General features: G+C 35.8%; 1 protein-coding gene across 1 annotated transcript; it reads right to left on the reverse strand.

Moving 5' to 3' along the window:
- Positions 1–244: 244 nt before the first annotated feature.
- On the reverse strand, positions 245–3,140 carry LOC149191138 (putative glucan 1,3-beta-glucosidase A). Its single transcript, XM_089413510.1, has 9 exons — positions 3,026–3,140; positions 2,750–2,892; positions 2,517–2,636; positions 2,241–2,435; positions 1,838–1,996; positions 1,575–1,744; positions 1,313–1,468; positions 789–1,144; positions 245–646 (listed from the first exon to the last, which is right to left on the reverse strand). The coding sequence occupies exons 1-9, from the start codon at positions 3,114–3,116 to the stop codon at positions 444–446; spliced, it is 1,593 nt and encodes a 530-aa protein (XP_089269636.1). The 5' UTR covers positions 3,117–3,140; the 3' UTR covers positions 245–443.
- Positions 3,141–22,409: the final 19,269 nt, after the last annotated feature.

A 22,409-nucleotide genomic window follows, 5' to 3' on the forward strand; every position in this document is an offset into this window, starting at 1 on the left:
CTTCATAAAACTTTATATCAATTTGGAAAATTTAGGTAAACGTCATAGCAATTAAAATTAACCACAAATATCATGCTCAACCATCATCCAATTTGGAAAATTGAGGTAAACGTCATAGCAATTAAAATGAACCGCTCAACCATCATCCATCTACCAAGTGCGTCTGAGTTGTGGGTGGCACTTAGGAATCTGCGCTGTGGTCTATCTTTTTCATAAAGTGGGGCATTAGCAGTAACAATAACGATTACACTCCAATATTACAAAGTCTTGATATTAAATTTCATATGAATTACATGACCCATCATCCCACGGTTTGGGCTATGGATTGTACATTATTTCACTCAAGCTACTATTGCAGCTACTTATTCTCCAATCAAACTTATTCATTGACTTAGTTATACAATAAAATATCACTGATTGATCTCTTCCAAGGAAGCAAAAAATTAACTTTGGCTTGATGCAGGCAATAGAAGGTACTGATTTTTCACCATCCATTCCAAATCCCAGTGCCTGCTACCAATGTTTCTTAGCGTCCAATATGCCCATCCGAAAGAAGCTTCACCGTATACTTGTAACTGTGCATCTCCGTACCTTTGATAATCCGACTGTGTCGCACTGTTCAGTTCCCACTCATCCACCCATTCCCCTACATAAAATCACAATGTTATGTAACAGAATTTTGTCCCTTTTGTATATGGCAAGAATGATACTAGCGCATGATTAAATTCATACTTTTTATAGAGACAGCCACGCTAAAGCAGTTAAATGCAGGGATTTTTTATATTTACCAACAAAAATGAGAGGACCATTGGCCGAGACGAGGCTCTGCAGAGTTTGAGCTCTTGTGGTTTTGATGTAGTCGATGTTCTGCTGAACCGTCATATTTTTGAAAGTGGCATCATCGAAGAGATTGTAGTAATGCACATCCACAACGGTGCGGGATAAGCCGTTGTTGATTTGAAACAACTCCTTGGGATCAGCAGGGCCGATTCTGTTGCACATTATCACATACGCCGACGACGAATACTTTCGAACTATGTCGTAACCCCGTGAATAGTAATCAGTCACATTGTTCAAACTTACTGCAGGAGACCGTGGTTCATTCAATAGTTCAATGCCCAAAAGGGCAGGGTGTGCAGCATATCTGTCAATTACAGAAGCAATTTTTTAAAGTTTGCTATGGACCTGATTGATTGAAAAAGAAGGGGCTTTTCTTTTACTATATTCAGAAATATAGTTATTCTATGTAGCAGTTTTTTATGCCATGTCAAAATCTATCGAAATGAATTACTGCTATAGGAATTTGTTGTACCTCGCAGCAAGAAAATCAATGACAGATAGACTCTTGTCGATGTTCTCTTGCGACTCAGGCCATTCTATAAATCCATCTCTGGTGCCACTGTGCTCATCACCGTTTTGTGAGCCCGGAGCAGCATGGAGATCGATAATCACCTTAATGTCATGGTTCCTGCAGCATGGTTTTCACAAAGTTAATTAACCTATAGTCCATTATCTGGACTTCTGTTTGTTTGTAGGGTTGAAATTTTTCGGAATGAAGGCCAGTTTTCACTTACTGTGCCCACGAGAAAGCTTTGTCGAGACAAGCTAGAGATCCTCCAACAAAAGGAGCAGGGGGATTTGGATCACTAGCAATCCACCATCCAACTGGAATTCTGACAGCACTTATCCCGTTCTTGGACATGAAAACGAAATCATCCTCTGTGATGAAAGTGCTTCGATGTTCCTGAGAGACCAAAAAGTAAAATCATGAGAAGCCCCATTCGGTACTATTTCTCAAGAGAATAGAGTAAGATGTTTAGTAGGAATTGCCCATTACGTTCAAGACTTGTGTAGCTTTCTCGGGTCCATAACCGTTTGAGATTTGAAACTCCCCCTGCAACGTCCTTACGATGGTCATCTCGAAAGTTGCAGCATTATTGTCGTCCCAACCAGGCTCCCCTTCGAAATCGGCAGTCAGCTGATCTTTAGATTGTGCCTGGGTGTGTGGAATATTAACAAAAATATATATATGAGGTTAATGGTTCAATATGAATCTGAAATCAATGCTTATCACTTATTTTGTTTGACTCTATCAAATTTAGATCCATCCCTTGTGACCTTCCTATCTACAAGATGCTTTTGGCTCATGGTTAAACCAATTGAACAAACCCTTATATATATATATTGCCCCTTTCAAAAGTCCTTGAAGATGGGGATCCTTTAAATCTCTGATAACATACCTGCATGTACATTCCATTGAAGCCTTTGATATGCACACTACTGGAATTGGCCGGGTTTCTAATGATCTGAAATGTTTCGGAGCTCTTAGGTGAGGTGGCTACGGCCTCCACAATACCCCCTCCTCCATTATCGGCTCCTACAAACTGCTTATTGAAGACTCTAAGTTGGTAGTAGCCATCTCTCACACGCCATAACTGCAACAATACAAGTCAGTCTCATAATTCATCATCAAAGAAGCAAAAAGGAGGGGCACAAATTTGTCAACAAACACGTACGCTGAAAGTTTCCCATCCGGAGGGACTAGTTCTGTTTACTGCCATGATTGTCCCCCCTCCATCTTCTGCAACCACGTAGGTTCCCAGTTTCATCGATTTTAATTGGATCTGCGTCCCATCCTGAGAAAATCAAACATTAAAATCTAAATAAGAATAAACAACTCAAGCTGCTGATTGTAGGAGCAACCGAGGGAATTGCAAATTCTAATGGGAGCACAACAAAAAACGAATACCAGCAGATCCTTGTCAGGAATCCCATCAAAGAGTGACGGTTTAATCCATCCTTCGATAACAAGCCACCCTCCCAAATTTACAGAATGGTACTTCTGCGTGTCGTTGGTAAGTCTCCTCGCTTCTAATATCTTCCTTCCATAAGCTACAGAGATGAATGGTGGAAATAAGCTTATTCAGTTAACATTCATGACTGAAAAGCTTTACCAAAATCATAGCTGAAAAGAAACTTCCAACTTTTAGTAAACTGAGAATAACTTGAGATTCAAGTAATGTACCGAGAGAAGACGTGAAAACCAGGAGAGTAATAACAAATCCGAAACATCTTTGACACAATTTTTTGGCGTGGACGTCGTTGTAAGCTGCCATTATGAAATCTTCAAATCGAGCACATTAATATCACGTTGATAGTTGAGACATTTTATAGAGAGCCGTACTCATATAATGGGTCGCAGAATCGAATAGACTCAGTGCACTAAGTTACACGTTAGTGATGGTAGGAATTTAATTAGGTAGGGTTTCTCCATATCCGGGTCAAAGGCGATATTAAAGAACACCATCACTGGATTTAGACATTAAAAAAAGAGCAAAAGTCTAAAGTATCCAGGTCAGAAGGCAGAAATAAAGCACGTTCCTATTGGATTTAGACATAAAAATACAAAGTCCAAAGGCTTGAGTCAAAGCTTTTTTGTAAGGTGTGCTTCTGGAACAGAGCGTGACATGCTTGACTCAAAGTTTCTGGAATACGAACGTGACATACAAAGTCAGAGATTTGGGGCTGACTTGATCTCCAATGGTGCTCATAAAACAAAAACCATTATTATAAATTCGTGACATCATCACAATGGTGCATCTTTCTTCTTGATAGGTTAAGTTATATTAGAAATTCATTATATTATAACAACTTTATTGGTTAGTCGCGAGATTCATTATCTTATAATAATAGTAGGTGGCAAGCTGCCGTTGGTGGTCAGTGGCAAGCTTTTTTAAAGTGGATTGTTTTATTTCACAGATAAATAATTTTATATGTTATATACTAATGTGATGTTGGGTTTAAATATATTTTAAACTAGCAATTGTCCCAAAAGGTACAAAGAGAGGCCGATAGGATTATTAAATTGGAATTGTTGAATTTTTTAGAAGAGATATTGGTTCAATCAGCCTAGTCGCCTACACTGCCACAACTCTTCTCGGTAAACCCTGACAGCGATTCTGCTTTTGTGAAAAATTAAAATTTGCACCAGTAAACGTCACACATATACCTATACCGCTGGATTGTTGATTGATATCTTTGGATGTTGAATAATTTAAGGTAAATCTATTCGCTATTATGCATTTGTGGAAAAATGAAAATTTGCACGAGTGAGCATCACAAATATATACAGTTGGATTATTGATTCATACCTTTGGACATGCTCGATTAATGAACAATTTAGGGTATAATATATTACGTAAACAAAAGATCAAAGGGGGAAGGGGTGGGGTTTGTGTACTGGATCAAGCCTTTGAGATTCATGGGAGAAACGAAGGAAGAATCCCTGCCCAAAACCTCCTCTGCAATCATCCACTGTACCCTCTCAGTGGGATGAAATTTGTCCCAGTAAACATATTCCTTGGGATCCTTGCAGATTGAGCACCCTGGATCCAATCCACAGCCTACATGGCCATTGTATGGACCATCTCCACAGAAAACTTGTTGACCCACCCCGTACCTCCTAGTCTTCGTCATCCAAAATGAGGTCTAGTCTGCAGCACCCTAGGCCGATGGCCTAGGCTGCCCTGGTTCGAGTCCTCCTGCCGACGGAACCCTCCTCGCTCTCTTTTTCACATCCCCCTCAGGTGAGAAAGGATCCATAACCCTATATAATCTTATTAATGAATATTATTATATATAATATTATATTAATATTAAGGTTTAATCCTATTCATATTGCCAAGAATAATTTAAGAGAGTCATAAACTAAGCAATATGGGGATTAACAAAAAAAATTAATTAATTAATCTATAAATAAATAAAAATATTTTTTTAGGAAGAAAGTGCAGGAATCTAGCATCTGTTGATACTCCAGCCGTCATCTCTATTTAAATTAACAAGTCTTTTTTTCAATTTCTAAGGCCTCTCTAAATTTACGATAATGAAAATGGTCAATCCTCGCAATGACCTTAGCCTCTTCAATGGAGATGTGATGATTGGTTTTTTTTGCATGCTCTACCAAAGCGGAGGAGCGAGACCTTCCATGCCTGATGTCGCAGCATGTTCACAAATCCTTTGGTTAATGGATCGACCGGTCTCACCAATATAAGGAGCTCGACAAGAATAGGGAATGATATAAACACCCTTCTAATCCTTGGGGTTAATCGGGTCCTTAACAAAATGAAGAGAACTTCATATAGTGTTAAGAGGTCTAAAAGAAAAATGAATCTTATGTTTCCTCAAGATCCTAGCGATTTTATCTATGGTCCCTAGAATAAAGGGAAGATGAACACTGGAAGACCAATCCTTGGGGTCAATCTTACTCTTAGGACCCTTTTCAGCATTTTGAAAAGCCTTAAGACCTTGAGACCTACTATAACCATTCTTATTAAAAACTTCCAGGAAGTCAGTTTTCTCATCTTCAAGGTGATTTTCGTCATAAACTTGCAACACCCGCCGAAGTAGCTAAGGTGTTGAGAACGCCTATCTTTTGAGCATGAAAATGATGGGAGCTAGCATGGAGTTAAATTGAATTTAGTTATTTTAGAGAGATGTTACAATGTTTAACATTTTGACTTAGTCAAATTAAAATTAAAATATAAAATATAAAATTTTCCAACCCATGGTTTTTCCTTATTATATTTTTAATCTATGGTTTTTTCCCATGATATTTTTCTCTAATGTGAGTTATTTAAAGGTTAATATTTAAACTAATCTAAATTCATTTTAACTCTACATCTACCAAATGCCAAAAAAATCAAATCTCTTTTCACACTTAAAAAATCAATACCTCAAAAAAAAAAGTCCATCTTAACACATAATAAACTTACAACTAAAAATAAATCTAAACTAATTTTTAAATTTAAAATTTAAAATTTATATTTCAATTAAATTATAAAAATAAATTAATAATACATTGCATTTAAAAAATAAAAATAAAAATAAAAATCCTCAAAAATCTTTGCTTTTCTGAGCTTTTTTCTTTCGATCTTTGATTTTTATGATTTTTTCGTGCTTTCTTGATTTTTTTTGCATAGAATCTTTTTTGAGCTTTTGTGCTTTCTTGACTTTCGGTGCTTTCTTGATTTTCCATTGTTTTGTTTTCTGGTTCAGATCAACGATTGAAAGTGTTTCATCTGATCTAACGAATCAGAGTAAAAGTGTTGACGAAAAGTTGATGCATAGAAAAAGCCTATCAACCTAAATATGTGATTTCTTAATATTAAATAAATTCGAATTTAAATATTTTCACATTAATTTATACCTATCATATATAATGGAATCCTATTCCGATGATTTTACATTAATTTATACATATCATACGCAACAGAATACCTTTCGCACGACCATATTCGTCTTTAACTAAAACTATTAATAATTTCATATACTTTTTAATTTTTTAAATAAGCCAGAATCTTTCAGTTAAGTCTTTCAAAATGGTATATATCTTAATTAATTGTATAAAGGGTGAAGGATTTCCGACCGGACCTAGCGAATAAGCAATGCAGATTCTAATAGGCATGTGCGTGTAAGAAATATATTCTTAGTTACTTAGGCGCCCATATTTTAGGAGGCATGTGAGCGTAAAAGGTATTCATAGTTTTAATTTTGGGAAAGGATAATTATAAAGTATTATTATATTAAAAATGTAAAATTATATAATTATGTCCATAGGAGTTTCTGCTCCGGGGTTGGAGAGAAACATTGTTCACCTCAGTTAATAGGAGATTTCCATTTTTGTCCTTTTTCATCCAATTATAAGCTGCCACCTGGATTATCATCAACAACGTCTAGACCCATTCATTACATGTCACCCCCTTATAGATTCGTAGCATCAACATTCCCTGTATCTCTCACATAATCTCCATGTAATCCTCCTAATCAACTTGCATACAATGTTCTGCCCCGTCCAGATTTGCATCGACATTTGGGTTTTTGCATTCCCTATATCTCCACACAATCTCCACCTTGTCTCCACCCAATCAATCACCTCACATTCAATAACAATATTCACTTCGATATTCATTCAATATTCACCTTATGTATGCCAAGGCCGCCTGTGTGTGCATTGAATAGGCATGGGGGCATGGGCTTCATTCAATTTCTCCATTTAATTTTGTGTCCATTGGGTTGGCACGGACTTCATTTAATTTATCCATCTAATTTTGGTTGCATTGTGTTTGCTACTTCGGTTGGGTGGAGTTCCAGGGGGTTGGGTGGAATTCCAACACCAGTATATACTAAAGAGGGGTGCATTTTTCAATAATGAAACAATCTACAGGTTTATGAGAACATCGAACTTGAAGGATAATCAAAGTTAAAGGATTTCAAGGGTTTGCTTTCAGAATACAATAACTAACTTATCTATGCCAAATCGTGATACATATAATGTATGTTCAAAGTTTGTAGTTCTTTATTGCTTATCTACTGTTGTTTCAACATGAAAATTTCAGAACATCAAAGCTAAAAGGTTTCAACGGTTTTCTTTCAAAGCTTTTATAATACAACATTTAGGTTATTTGTGTCGAAACATGAAGCATATATTGTTTTGTATCTTTCTATTGGAACTCCTTGCCATTAGAGACATGCCCACAAAAAAAAAAAAACCCACAATATGTTGTTAATAAGATTTAAACTTGAAAAAAATCCACTATTGCATCCTGTATAAATCTATGTAGGGAAACCAGAAGCACCCACATAGGTCGAATAAAAAGGAAAAAAATGACAGATCATCACATGTATTTTACCATTTATATTAGCGGCTAAATGATCAATATTTTATTATTAATCTTCTTAGTCCTATTGAGCTATTTGCATCTAACTAATTTAGCAGGTCTTCTTGAGTCTTATTTAGGTCCAGTGTTCATTATCTTCCTACTACTATTAGTACTAGAACTGTTACCATGTATAATTGTAGACTATTATTTGGCTTGGGTACTAGGTCGTGTGGTTCACTGTAGCTATTAGTCTTTTTATTAATAAAGAAATATATAAGACTGGTATGTTATTAATTGTACTAGTAGGACTAGCGTCAAACTTTGTAGTGGAATGGCCTATCCAGTGCTAGCAAATAATAGTCATATTCCCTGGCATTTAACCGATAGTATGAATTCTAAACATACAGTCTTTAACTAGATTATGGACTGCATCGGTGTTGCTCTTCTATTATCCTTCAACTGTAGACAAGCCCACTAAGAATTATCTCATCATGAATAGCCATATAAATTCTTGCAGGAGACACCAAGTTGCAAAAATATAACCCATTGAACAATGAAATAGAATGGATGCCTCAATATTATATAGTTTACCTGCACCTGCGACACATTAATAAGAAATATCCTATCGATCTGAGAGGTTGAATTCTCTTCAAACATCATATGCACTTCCTTGAAAATTTTCCTTCCTCACAAAAAAGTCTATTGCAACATTGAAAATCTCTAAATTGGACTTACATCTAGCCTATTTGGAACCCTTCTCCTTCTATCCTTTGAAACTTTTGCCATCAATTGTTTCAACAAAATGGGATGATATCTTAATTTCTGCATGTATATATTTGATGGTCATCCTTGGGCTCTAGCATGCATGTGCTTCGTTCCACTTGGCACCTCTACCAAACACCAACTAAATCAATTTATACGATATGTGCTTTAAATTGTATAGGGGTTATTTCTTTTTTCTTTTTATCAACTTTCAATATGCAAACAATTGTCCAGATTATTACATGTTACTCCCCCTTTCTGATGCCAAGCGTTTATGTTGTGACAAATGTTTCTCTTACAAAATATATTTAGAAACAAGCAAGTTAAAGGAAAGATGAACCCATTAGAAATTAACATTATGAATCGTAGCAATCAAAAACTCAAGAAACACTGAGATTTATCATCTAGATAGCAAGAAAGGTAAATGTACAGGTACTTGTGCCCCCTTCCTCTCTTCTTGTCAAACCATATGATTATGTTTATGTGTATCTTTGCATTCCTGCACCTACAATTCATTCCCGTGCCTAGAAAATTGATACGACAAAGCTCATGTGTATACTTGATTATATGCATACGACCATGTTTGCATTCATACATGTGTAGTTCATTTGAACTGACAAAGAAAACTTGCAACTACAAGTATAAAAGTCTTACTTCTTTCGTTTTGGTATCATGGGTGGGAAAAATTTTAAATTTCTATTCATTTTCTATTGAAATGTCCAACCTAAAGCAACAATTTTGGGTGGGGTAGTGTTGACATTTTTGTTTCACATAGCTTGTTTCTGGGTCTGGCTGTTTAACATAATCTATTAGACATGATGAAAATCAATGACAACCTAGAAGCTCCTTTTTGCTATTTATGCATTGTTTACTAAGACGAGTTATAGATAATGTCTTATGTTGTTTCAAGTTCCTATAAAACCGATATAAATTTAACACTTTTCCAAGAAATATTATTACAATTCATTTGGTTGTGATGATGAATTTGTCTTATGAATGTTGTATCTCATCCTATTACTATTATTTATTTACACAGTTCATTAAATCGTTTTGCTGTTTCTTATATCATACTAAAAGTTCAACGCAAATCTCTTAACATACAAATGCAAACTTTATTTTTTGTTTTCCATGCAATGAAGAAGGAATTCCCTAAATAGGGACCTTCTTTTCTAGAAATTTTGAACAATATTTCATTTACGAACTAGTTTCAAAGATTTACTACATGATAGAAATCCAGGACATTCTTCTTTTCTGGAAAATTTACATAAGGTTTCCTTATTGTACTGCATGCAGACATTCACTACATAGTGGCAATATAGGGCATCTTTGTTCATTTCCTTGTACATTTATTAGTCCACTTTATACATGTATGGAACTGTGAAGTCTGCACTCGAGATTGTAGCTAAAGGTTTCCATAAATTCTAATGTTTTGTAAGATTTGTTGTTTCTTATATAATTGTATTGTCCTGTGAATTTTGACTAAACATTCTGAAATATTTTTGTATCTTATTAAATTTTGAAAGCCAAATGGTTTGTTGTTAGAATAATTTATTCCTTAAATTTGTTTAATTAATATTTGTAATGAATATATCATTTAAAGCTGGCCAACCCAATTTTACCTCTTCTAGGCAGATCTCAGGGTCCATATTCATAGTTTCCATTGTCATTGTCGAGGATGCATTATGTTTCTTGTTTCTTGGCTTTTGTTACGAATTGATTTGAGTATTGATCTTATTGTTTCTTATTCTGAACATGTTGTACTCAATTGCTTCATAAATTGAAATTTGAGTTGATTTATGAAGCCAAACATTGTGGAATCTCTTTGTATCCTATGTACTTGAGAAAACTAAATATTATGTTATAATAATAATGGGTGTCTTGCAATTTTATAATTAAGATTTGGAATGAAACTTTCTTAGTGCGATTTGTGTTCATTAGTTCTATTTTTAGGGAATTATGATACTTGCATCATCCACAACTTCGAACACTAACTTGGCCCCTTTTTTATTTATCTGGGATTCACCCTTGAAGGCTCCTCTTAGGTAAAGCCTATGAACAAAGACTCATTTTGCTATTTTTCATTTATTTATGATCATCTGCATGGACCAGTTTCTCACCCATCCTCACCATTCGGGGCTCCATTTTTTTATTAACAACTACTTTATAACATCACGAGTGTTAATAAAGTTTCAATAAATCGTTCGAGATTTCCTCCCAAGGTTTCATAGTCTGGCCCTCTTAGACTTGGAGTCTCTCTGAGGACATTATCAAACTGTTTTGGCTACTCCTATGGTGAATGAGTATGCAAGTACATTTCCATTCTCTTCCTCCATATGTCCACCTATCTCTCTGATGGGTGCACCACGAGTTCCCCCTCTATCATTCTACACCTACTTTTGATGGTATCTTACCATTTATCTTGCTATTTTTAGATTCATATGTCTTGCTACTTCTCTCATTCAGTAGTTTTTCTTATTCTAGATAATGTTTTTCTTTTCATCATTTATATCATATAAATTGCTCTAGCACTCCTTCAGTTTGTTACCACTGACTTTATTTTTAAGTCCCATTGATCTACCTTGAGGTCATTACTGGGCACATTAATAAAATTATCTCATATAAAGTTTCCTTTTTCTTCCATTCCAAAATTACACTAAGTTTTCTATATTCCATATTGTCTATGGTCCTTGAGATGAACTTAATCATTATAACTATCTAATGGGAAAATCTTAGGGTAAATTACAGATCCTAGGACTAGAATTGTTGTGTTATTTCTTAAGGTAAATTATATGTTATTTACTTATTTTATTTACCTTTAATTTTTTTTGCCACTTTAAACTTCTTCTAAGTACTCTCTAAATCAATAGTGTATGGTCCATGTGCTCCATCATTAGAACCATGCACTAAAAATATGTTAGGAAAAACTGGAGATCTTAAAACTAGAATTGTTGTGCTATTTCTTTGTGAAAAGTTATCTTATCTTTTCTCTTATCTTACTTTTCCTTTTTCTTCCATTTCAAATTTCTACCAAGTATTCTCTCCTTCATGTTATGTATGGTCCATGAGCTCCACCATTTTTATCTATCCAATATAAATATGTTAGGCTAAATTAGAGATCCTAATACTAGAATTTCCAGGCTAAATTGGAGATCCTAATACTAGAGTTGCTAAGATAAATTGAAGGACCTTATAATAAATTGGAGAACAATTATATTATTTCTTTTGTTTCCCCTCACAATGTCCCTTACTGGTAAAACAATATTAGGACATGTGGGCTAGGAATTTTGAACTCACAATTGTGGGTTGATGTAAGGCCACATGTAACAACCAACTCACTTGTTTCATAGTTCATTAAATCACAGGTAGATATGAGGCTTTATATTCATTGATAAATAAGACAATATAAAAAATTAATGTACAATGAATGACCATGAATGAAAACAAAAGGTCTAAAAGACATGGAATACATAGTGAGATTGCATTTCCATCTGTGATTTTAAATTGAACATTTTGAAATATTTATGTATCTCATTGACTTTTGGAAGCCAAATGGTTTGTTGTTAGAATAATTTATGCCTTAAAATTTTATAATTAATATTTGTAATGAATATAACGTTTAAAGTTGGGCATCCCAATTTGACCTCATCTAGGCAAACCTCATGATCCATATTCATAATTGCTATTTTCATTGTCAAGGATGGATTATGTTTCTTATTTGTTGGATTTTTTGAGGCATTGATTTGAGTAATGATCTTACTATCGCTTATTTTGAACATGTTGTATTTAGTTACTTCATAAATTGAAAATTGAGATGATTTATGAACCCAAACATTGTGGAATCTATTTCTATATTGTGTACTTCAGAAATCTAAATAATATGTATAATAATAACAAGTGCCTTGTAACTTTAGAATTTAGATTTGGAATGAAGCTTTCTTTGTGCAATATATAGTCATTAGTTATATTTCCAAGGGATTATGTTACTTGCATCATCCATAACTCCAAAAACTAACCTGATTCCTTTTTTGTATTTATCTTGGATTCACCCTTGAAGGATTCTCCTAGGTAAATCCTATGAACAAATAATCATTTTCCTATTTTTCATTTATTTATGATCATCTGCATGGACCGGTTACTCACCCAGCCTCATCGTCTGGGGTACCATTTTTTTCTCAACAACTACTTTCCGTCATCTCGAGTTTTAGGATAGTTTTAGTAGATCGTTCTATACCTCCTCCTAGGGCTTCATAGTCTGGCCCTCTCGGACCTAGAGTCTCTCTGAGGACATTGTCAAACTATTTTGGCTACTCCTATGGTGAAAGAGTATGCAAGGAAATTTCAATTCTCTTCCTCGATATCTCCACTTGTCTCTCTGATGGGTGGAAAAAAGCTCTCCCCCTTCTCTCATTCTGCACCTAATTATGATGGTATCATCTTTTTTATCTTGTTCTTTTTAGAGTCATATGTCTTCCTATTTGTCTCATTTAGTCGTTTCACTTTTATCGTTTTAGCTTACATAGGTTTCTTTGGCACTCCTAAAATTTGTTACCACTAACTATATTTTTAAGTCCCATTGATATACCTTTAGGTCATTATTAGACATTAATATAATTATCTTATCTAAAGTTTCCTTTTTCTTCCATTTCAAAATTGCGTTAAGTTTTCTCTACTCCATATTATATATGGTCCATGAGATGAACTTAATCATTATAATTATCCATCAGAAAAATCTTAGGCTAAATTGTAGATCCTAAGACTAGAATTGTTGTGCTATTTCTTAAGGTAAATTATATTTTCTTTACTTATTTTATCTAACTTTAATTTTTTCTGTCACTTGAAAATTCTACCAGGTACTGTCTATGTCAATAGTGTATGGTCCATGAGCTCCATCATTAGAATTGTACGCTATAAATATTTTAGGTGAAACTGGAGATCTTAAAACTATTATTGTTGTGATATTTATTTGTGAAAAAATATCTTATATTTTCTCTTATCTAACTTTTTATTTTTTTGCCATCTCAAATTTCTACCAAGTATTTTCTAATTCACGTTGTGTATTTTCCACGAGCTCCACCATTTTGATCTATCAAATAGAAATATGTTATGATAAATTGGAGATCCTAATACTAGAATTGCTAGGCTAAATTGAAGATCCTAATACTAGATTTTCTAAGCTAAATTGAAGAACTTGATACTAAATTGGAGAAAAACTATGTTATTTCTATTGTTTCCCCTCATAGTGCCCCTTACTAGTAAAATAATATTAGGGCATATGGGCTAAGAATTTTGAACTCGCAACTGTGGGTTGATGTAAGGCGAAATGTAATAATCAACCCACTTATCTCATAGTTCATTAAATCACAAGTAGATAAGAGACTTTATAGTCATCGATAAATAATATAAGATAATCTATTAATGTCCAGTGAATGACCATGAATGATATGTCAATAGTGTATGGTCCATGGGCTCCATCATTAGAACCATACACTATAAATATGTTAGGCCAAATTGGAGATCCTAAATCTATAATAGTTGTGCTATTTATTCATGAAAAATTATCTTATCTTTTCTCTTATCTATCTTTTCCTTTTTCTTCCATTTCAAATTTCTACCAAGTATACTCTACTTCATGATGGGTATGGTCAACAAGCTCCACCATTTTGATCTATCCAATAGAAATATGTTAGGCTAAAGTGGAGATCCTAATACTATAATTGCCAGGCTAAATTGGAGATCCTAATAATAGAGTTGCTAAGCTAAATTGAAGAACCTAATACTAGATTAGAGAAAAATTATATTATTTCTATTGTTTGCCTTCACAATTCCCCTTACTGGTAAAATAAGATTAGGGCATGTGGGCTTGGAATTTTGAAATCACAACTATGGGTTGATGTAAGGCCACATGTAACAATCAACCCACTTTTTTCATAGTTCATTAAATCATAGGTAGAGGGAAGCTTTATAGTCATCGATAAATAAGATAAGATAATATATTAATGTCCAATGAATGACCATGAATGACCTCAAAAGGTCTAAAAGAGTACATGTCACAAAGTACATAGTGAGAATGCATTTCCAAAATTCCATCCATTAGCATATCAAACCATTTTTTAAATTGTTTGACGCGTGCAAAATAACATAGAAATGGGTACCATAGAGTACTATCAGACATAGGGTTATTTTGGCATTTTTGTGTAAACAAAGGAGGAAAGGGGAAGGATGAGAAAGCAAGCATACTTGGTTATAAGCACCTATAAGTGTGAGGTAACATTTGAATCCTAAGTATCACTCTCCCAAAATTACAACATTACATATACCATTAATATGGATTTGAATTGAAGGGGCGAAGAAAACATTTCATGGTGTGGACATTGTTATCACCCAAAAAATGTTCACCTAGCCATTTCATACTAGGTGGATCGAAATACACCATGTAGGATTAATTTTACCATGGTAGAACCCACTTTCACCACAGGAAATAATTTAGTAAACTATTTTTCTAAATTATTTCTCATTAAAATTCAAAAAAACCTTGAGAATAATTGAACAAATCATTATTAAATCCTTATTTGATAATTATTTCTTAATTACTTTTGATTTAATCACCTTGGAATAATTAAATAAACCATTGTTTATTTATTATTCCTTATTTTCCTTATGAGATCATTATTAAACCATTATTTAATAATAATTTCTTTCTTAAATCTCACAAAGTGATTAATAAATCATTTTTATTTGTTATTTACTTCAACCACTTTCTAAATAAAGATATTTGACCATTTTGAATATCTTTTCCCTCTCAAAAAAATATAATAAAATATTCACAATGACTAGATTTTGATTTGGTCAATAATATTTTATTATTTTATGATTCCTAATTTACTCAATACTTTGTTATAAGTAGAGGGTTTTCTATTCATTATTCACCATGACCATTTTCATCGTCACCACTATTGTCTCATTACATTTGAGCTCCCATTTGAGTTAAATCCATCTTTTTGTTTTCTTCCCATTACAACTTGAGAGAGAAGCACGCACTTGAAGAACAAGTACAAGAAAAGGACCCATCCAATGGAGGGGGATTACAAACCCATGTTTTAATTTCTTCTCTCTAGGTTTTTTAATAAAAATTATTTGATTAAATCCTACATTAGGTTATTGCACTATAGTTTTTGTTGTTATATGTTTATGTTTTGCAAGATCTCTTGTGTTGCAGTGTTTTTCTTCATTTTTTATTACAGATCTAAAGCATAGAAAACCATTTTTTGTTGTTAGGGTTGCATGTCCCAGAAAATTTAATAATTTTTGGTACACATATTAAGAATTTTCATATTAACAAATGGAAACTCCACTGGGTCTCTACCACTTTAATCATCAACAAATGGGGACTCCACTAATGTAGTAATTCAAAACCTTGGTGATTGTTGTTTCAACTATTTTCAGTGGTTCTTCAGAACTTTCATTCCTCTCAATTTTTATTTTTAGTTCTCTTCTATTTTCTATAAATTTTTCCGTTTTTGTTGGGGTTTCGCATCTTTCCGTAGGTCACAGGTACTAGTCGAGCACAAGACAACACAATTTGGGTCAAATATGCCAAGCAAGAGAAGTGATAATATAGAACACTTTTTGGTCATTTTTCTCTGCCTAACGCACTTTTTAGTGCATAAAATGTTCCCAACGAACATTCCAAGTTAGTTTATGCACTCTATAATTTTTTAGAATTTTTTTTCAAATTTTCCTATTTTTGTCGAGACTGTTGTGTTTTTTCCAGGAAGGGTTTATGTTCCTTCTCGAGTCACCTCCAGGCATAGATCTAATTAGTAGTTTCTCATTGAGGTAGGAAAATCCCCCCTAGGGTTTATAGTACACCTCCATCAAGTGTACGATTCTCTATTGTACGATAATGATATGGAGTCGAGCACATGAGAAAAAACCAAGTCAAAGGAAAGTGATGATTCCCTTTGCTTGATCTAAGGCACTAGAAAATGATGAAGGATCAAACCAATGTACACCACCCTCTAAACCACTCTCCTGGAATAAATGTGTTGAAGTCGACAAAAGAGGGTCTGCCAGAGTTGAGGCAATGAGGGTTCCTCAACAAAGGGATGGGGATCATAGTAATGTGACTAATAGAATAAAACCAGAGATGATGGTGGAAGGACAATATGAGTGGTGGGATGACGACTTGTTAGGGTCCAACCCTAACCCCTTTATTTATGGAATAAACCCATTAGAGTTGAGTCATAGTCATATTTAGTTGAAGAGTTAATAAAGCCCATATTAATAATTGTAAGTGGTTAACCTGCATTTAAGAAAGGGACCATTGTTAGTTGCAAACAGGCCATAATTAATAAATAAAGTGGTTAACCCATATTATGCAAAGGACCACTAGTCGTTAGGTTGTTGAAGTTCATATAGCTATAAATATTCGTAGTTAGAAGGGAAATATCATCAAGTCTTATTTTGTAATCGAGCTCTCTACTAGAGGTTGCCCCCTCGAAGAGGCAAGTGAACATTGCTTTATTCTCTGAATAATAAAATACATGTTGCTTTTCTCATTTTATTATGTGTTATGGGTTGTATTTCTTTGCATATTTGGTATTCTGGAATTTCTCGTAGGTCAAGAGAATAACAAGTGGTATTAGAGCACCTTCCAGTGTTGTGGTTCCTCGATTTTTGCATATATTTTTTTTACGTTAGAGACGTGTTCTGGCATCCTTAAACCACGGGATATGTCATTGAGCGCATAAACCTATGGATTTGGGGAGGCATGCATGCAGGAAATATAATATGTGGTCACACTTGTTGGACTCCCTTGTAACCCCTATGGGTAACCCTTCGAGTAGTAGCACATTAATCAGAACCATGCACGAACTGCACTTCCACGTACCATTTGAGTATATCAAAAGCCCCCTAGAATCACCTGAAACTGCACCTTAGATAAGCTGTCAGTCGTCTTGTTGCTACAATACACTAAGAATAGCACTCAGGGATATTACTCGTGCGTATGATACAGTATTCGGGTATTATGGCTAAGGGTACAGCTGATCCTCGTTAGTTAGTGCCCTGAAAGATTAGGCTGAGTACTATTGTTGGACCCTTATGTATATTACGATCTGTAGCACCTGACACTCCTTTGTGACCATAGTTCCCCTGGCTGTTTGAAGATCACCGATTATCTTATCTTCTATATCATATCCACTAGTTGGGGTTCTATTGCTGCAGCACAATTCAGATATGGTAGTTGGGGTTCTGTCTCCGCCGCACCAATCAGATCCACCAGTCGGGGTTCTACCACCGCAATAAAATTCAGATCTAGAAAATGGGGTTCTGTAGCGATTTCACCAATCATATCCATCAGTTAGGGTTCTGCCGTCGCAGTACAACTCACATTCAGCAGTTGGGGTTTCATAGTAAAATCTGATGCTCTGTGCAGTGAAGCTTGTTGTTGCTATAGTGTGAGCTTGATTTTCGCATGACATTGAGGAGGATCAAGTTTTTTGGAATTTGGTCATCGCAGTATTGATCCGCGGGGAGAAAAATCCATTCCGAGTAAGAAAAAAAAAGTCTAAGTCCTCCCCGGGACTCTTACAAGAGACTTAGCCCATAAGATTCAGGATGATGAGTTGATTGTAGTGGTACCATTCACTAGTCAACCTCATTTTTTGGGTGGTCCCAAATTTTTTCGAAGTGACTTCAAGTGACCGAGATTTGTGTATGGTAGAAACCAGAGCTCAAGTCATGGCCAATGAGAAGATTGAGCACCTTGAATCAAGGTTGGATTTGTTCAAGGAAAAACTGGAAGAAATTTCAAAATCGCTTCAACTAGTCACCAAGAGCATGACGGGGTATCATCAGGAGGCACATAGTATTGATGAAGACCTTGAAGGAGAATATAGCCATCATATTCAATTCCATGGAAATCACCAACATTCCCACCCTCAGCCACCCAAGTTGGATATGTATAAATTTGATTGCTCTAATTCAACAGAATGGGTAGCACAAATGGAACAATATTTCACCCTGAATGATATCCTCGATGATAAAACTAAACTAAGTGTGGGAGCCCTTTACATCGACCAAGAAAGATGGAAATGGTGGTAGTGGCATGTGAAATGTTATCCCGGGAACATAACGTGGCAGGTGTTCTCAAAAGCCCTTAGTGACCAATTTGACTGAGAATCTAATTTTTTGGGTTGTCTCACTAAGCGCCAATAGACAGGCACAACAAAAGACTACATTGCAGCTTTTGAGACATTGTACTTCAAAATGGAAGGTCCAGGAGATGAATTCTACTTGGAGTGTTTCATCAGTGGTCTCAAAGAAGCCATCTAAGCACATGTCCGGATGCACCACCCACCTACATGGATAGATGCTTGCAAAAAGGTTGTCGAGGTAGAACTTGCCTTAGTTTCCCAGTCTACTCATCCAAATTTCGTAGCCAAGGGGCATTCCACCCAGGCACAGGGCCCTACCCAAACACTTAAGGTTCAAAAGGTGTCTCTAACAAAACTTTGTTGAAAGAAGAAAACAAGGATTGTGCTACTATTGTGATGACAAATACTCCCCAGGGCATAAATGAAAGGAACCAAAATTATTTTAGATTGATGTTACTGCTCATATCTCCTTCAAGGAAGCCCCACCCCTTGGGGGGCAGAGGATGAAATTGAGGAAACCCAGCAGGACGATGATCTCACAGCTATTCCAGATGAACTAGTTATCTCGCTACATGATTTGGCAGGCATTTCTGCACCCCAAGCAATCAAAATCCAAGGCTTTCTTAAACAACACCCTGTAGTAGTATTGGTTGATAGTGGCAACACCCATAAATTTATCCATAAGCGAGTCCCCAAAGCTATTCATTGTTTGGTAAGGGAAATCTCTAATTTCTAGGTTCTTATTGCTGATGGGGGGACAATGAAATTGGAAGGCTGCTGTGAAAATATTAAACTTCAAATGGGAGACTACACCTAAAGACCCACATGTTTGATATTAACATGGGTGGTTGTGACATTGTCTTGGGCGTCAAATGGCTTCGCACACTACGCCCAATCACAATGGATTTCAAGAAGTTATATATGAGATTTAAGAAGAATGACCACATTCATACACTTTGTGGACTCCAAGCAGGTGCTAGTTCTATCATCAGCTCGCATCAAATGGAAAGTTGTTGAAAAAGGGCCATCATGGAGTCATCACTCAGTTTAATGCCATCCAGGCCATAGAATCCACTACTCTTCATATTCATCCTGAGATGCAACATGTCTTAAACTGCCACTAGCATGTATTTGACAAACCTAAAGTGCTTCCACCCTCTAGAGGGGAACATGATCATAGCATCACTTTGGTCCCAGGGGCCCAACTACCTAATGTGTGACCATATCCATATCCTTTTGCCCAAAAGAATGAAATTGAAAAAATAATCAAGGAACTCCTTGAAGCAGGTGTTATTCATCCTAGCATCAGTCCCTATTCGTCACCAGTGGTCATTGTGCTAAAGAAATATGGGTAATGACGCATGTGTCTAGACTTTCAGGCCCTCAATAGGCTCACTATCAAAGAAAAATTCCCTATTCTAGTTGTTGATGATCTTCTTGATGAACTACATGGTGCTCAATTCTTTACCAAGCTAGATATTCGCTCTGGCTATCACCAAATATGCATGAAAGAAGTAGACATTCCCAAGGCTACTTTCAAAACACATGAAGGCCATTATGAATCCTTGGTCATGCCATTTGGTATCTGTAATTCTCCATATACTTTTAAGAGCCTCATGAATCACCCGTTGAAACCATATCTCTGAAAATTTGTCCTCGTTTTCTTTGATGACATTCTCATCTACAACCTAACATGGGAAAAACATCTTCATCATGTAGACCTAATCTTGTAACTGCTTCAGAATCACAATATATTTGTCAAAATGTCCAAGTGATATTTTGGTGTGGAAGAAGTTGAGTATTTGGGACACAATGTGCGTCGTGAAGGTGTTAGAGTTGATCCCAAAAAGATATAGGCAATGCAAGATTGGCCCCAACCAAAAACCTTGAAGAGTTTGAGAGGATTCTTGGGTCTCACTCGCTACTATCGCAAATTTTTCCGCGATTATGGTCACATTGCTAGACCCCTCACTAACCTTCTCAAGAAAAATTCATTCCTATGGATTGATGGAGTACAACAGGCATTTGTGTCTCTCAAATAGGCCATGTGTTCCACTCCGGTATTGGTACTACTCGACTTCACCAAATATTTTGTGATTGAATGTGATGCTTCAGGTACAGGAATTGGTGTTGTCTTAATGCAGAAAGGCTTTCACCAGCCAACAACTGAGTGGGAAAAATAGGGGACAGTCTACCTATGAGAAAGAGATAATGGTCATCTTACATGCAGTAGATACCTAGCGACCATACTTATTGGGGTGATGTTTCCAAATCCACATAGACCATCAAAGACTCAAATATTTTTTGGAGCAACGTCTATCATCATCACAACGAAATAAATGGCTGACCAAAATGTTGGGATATGATTATGAGATAATTTACAAGAAAGAGCATGATAATATAGTAGTGGATGCTTTATCACACCAATTTGAGGATGAAAGCACCCTGATATCAATCTCTCTTCCCATACAAGATTGGATTGAAGAAGCCCGCAAGGAATGGTTTTCACACCCCTCTCTCCCCCAACTCATTAATAACTTGAGAGCAGATCCTAATTCCTCATTTGCCTACTCTTGGAAGGATGAGATTCTTCACTACAAGGATCAAGTAGTTATATCGCCAACATCCACCCTCAAAACTCACATTTTGGTAGAGTTTCACTCATCTCCCACGATAGGGAATGCAGGCTTTTAGAAGACTTATGCTCGCACTCGTCATTCTTTCTTTTGGATGGGCATGAAAAATGAAATTCTTACATTTTTAGCTGAATGTGATGTGTGTCAATACCACAAAGGAGAAACAATCAAGTTACCAGGAACCTTACAACCATTGCTAATCCCTACCTCTGTCTCGACGGATGTTTCTATGGATTTCATTACTAGTCTCCCAAAGTTGGGAAATAAATCCATCATCATGGTGGTTGTGGAAAAACTTTCTCTACCCCACCCATTTACCCCCACTTTGGTGGCTCAATATTTCATGGACTAGATCTTCAAACTGCATGGTATGCCAAATTCGATTGTGTCTGATCGTGACCCGACTTTCAACAGCCAATTTTGGCAAGAAATTTTCAAGCTACAAGGCACCCAACTCCAACTAAGTATTTCCTATCATCCCCAAACTGATGATCAAACTGAAGCAATCAACAAATGTTTGGAGACATACCTAAGTTGCTTCACTTCAGAAAAGCAACATCAATGGGTATAGTGGCTACATTTAGCTGAATGGTGGTATAATACTAACTATCATGAAGCTGTAGGTTTTAACCCTGTATAGAAATTACCTGCATACAAATTCTAAAACATAGAAAATAAACAATGCGAGAGCATAACACATAAAACACATAAACACAAAGATTTTCCCCTGGATCCCAAAACTGGGACTACCAGCTTGATTTTTCATTATATTCCTTTCAATGTTACAATACATATTTATACATGCTGAAGCATCCAATACCATGGGCTGAAAACCATCGTGTCGAAAACCATGGACCAAAAACCATCGTGTCTAAAAAACAAGTGCGAAAATAATCCACAAAACCATAGGTGGGTCCGCCCAACCTAACATAGGGTCCAAAACCAAAATTTTCCAGGGTGCTGCTGTGGACCCCATAAAGTGGGGTTACAGGTATGCCTCAACCCCCTGTGACCCCCCCCCCCAACCCCCACCCCCACCCCACTACACAATCGATGCAATGAAGGGGGGCTTCGCCCCCCTCTACCCAAGTTAACTACGTGGGCTAGTCGTGGAAAGAATATAACACAATCCAACATTCTCCCACTTGTTTTCTTTCCACAGGGGGCCACAAGAGAGCTTAGTCATTTTTCCAACC

The sequence above is a fragment of the Pinus tabuliformis genome, chromosome 3_1, assembly GCF_031772625.1.
Source record: "Pinus tabuliformis cultivar Carrire ecotype Pingquan chromosome 3_1, CPIR1, whole genome shotgun sequence".
Taxonomy (NCBI): Eukaryota; Viridiplantae; Streptophyta; class Pinopsida; order Pinales; family Pinaceae; genus Pinus; species Pinus tabuliformis.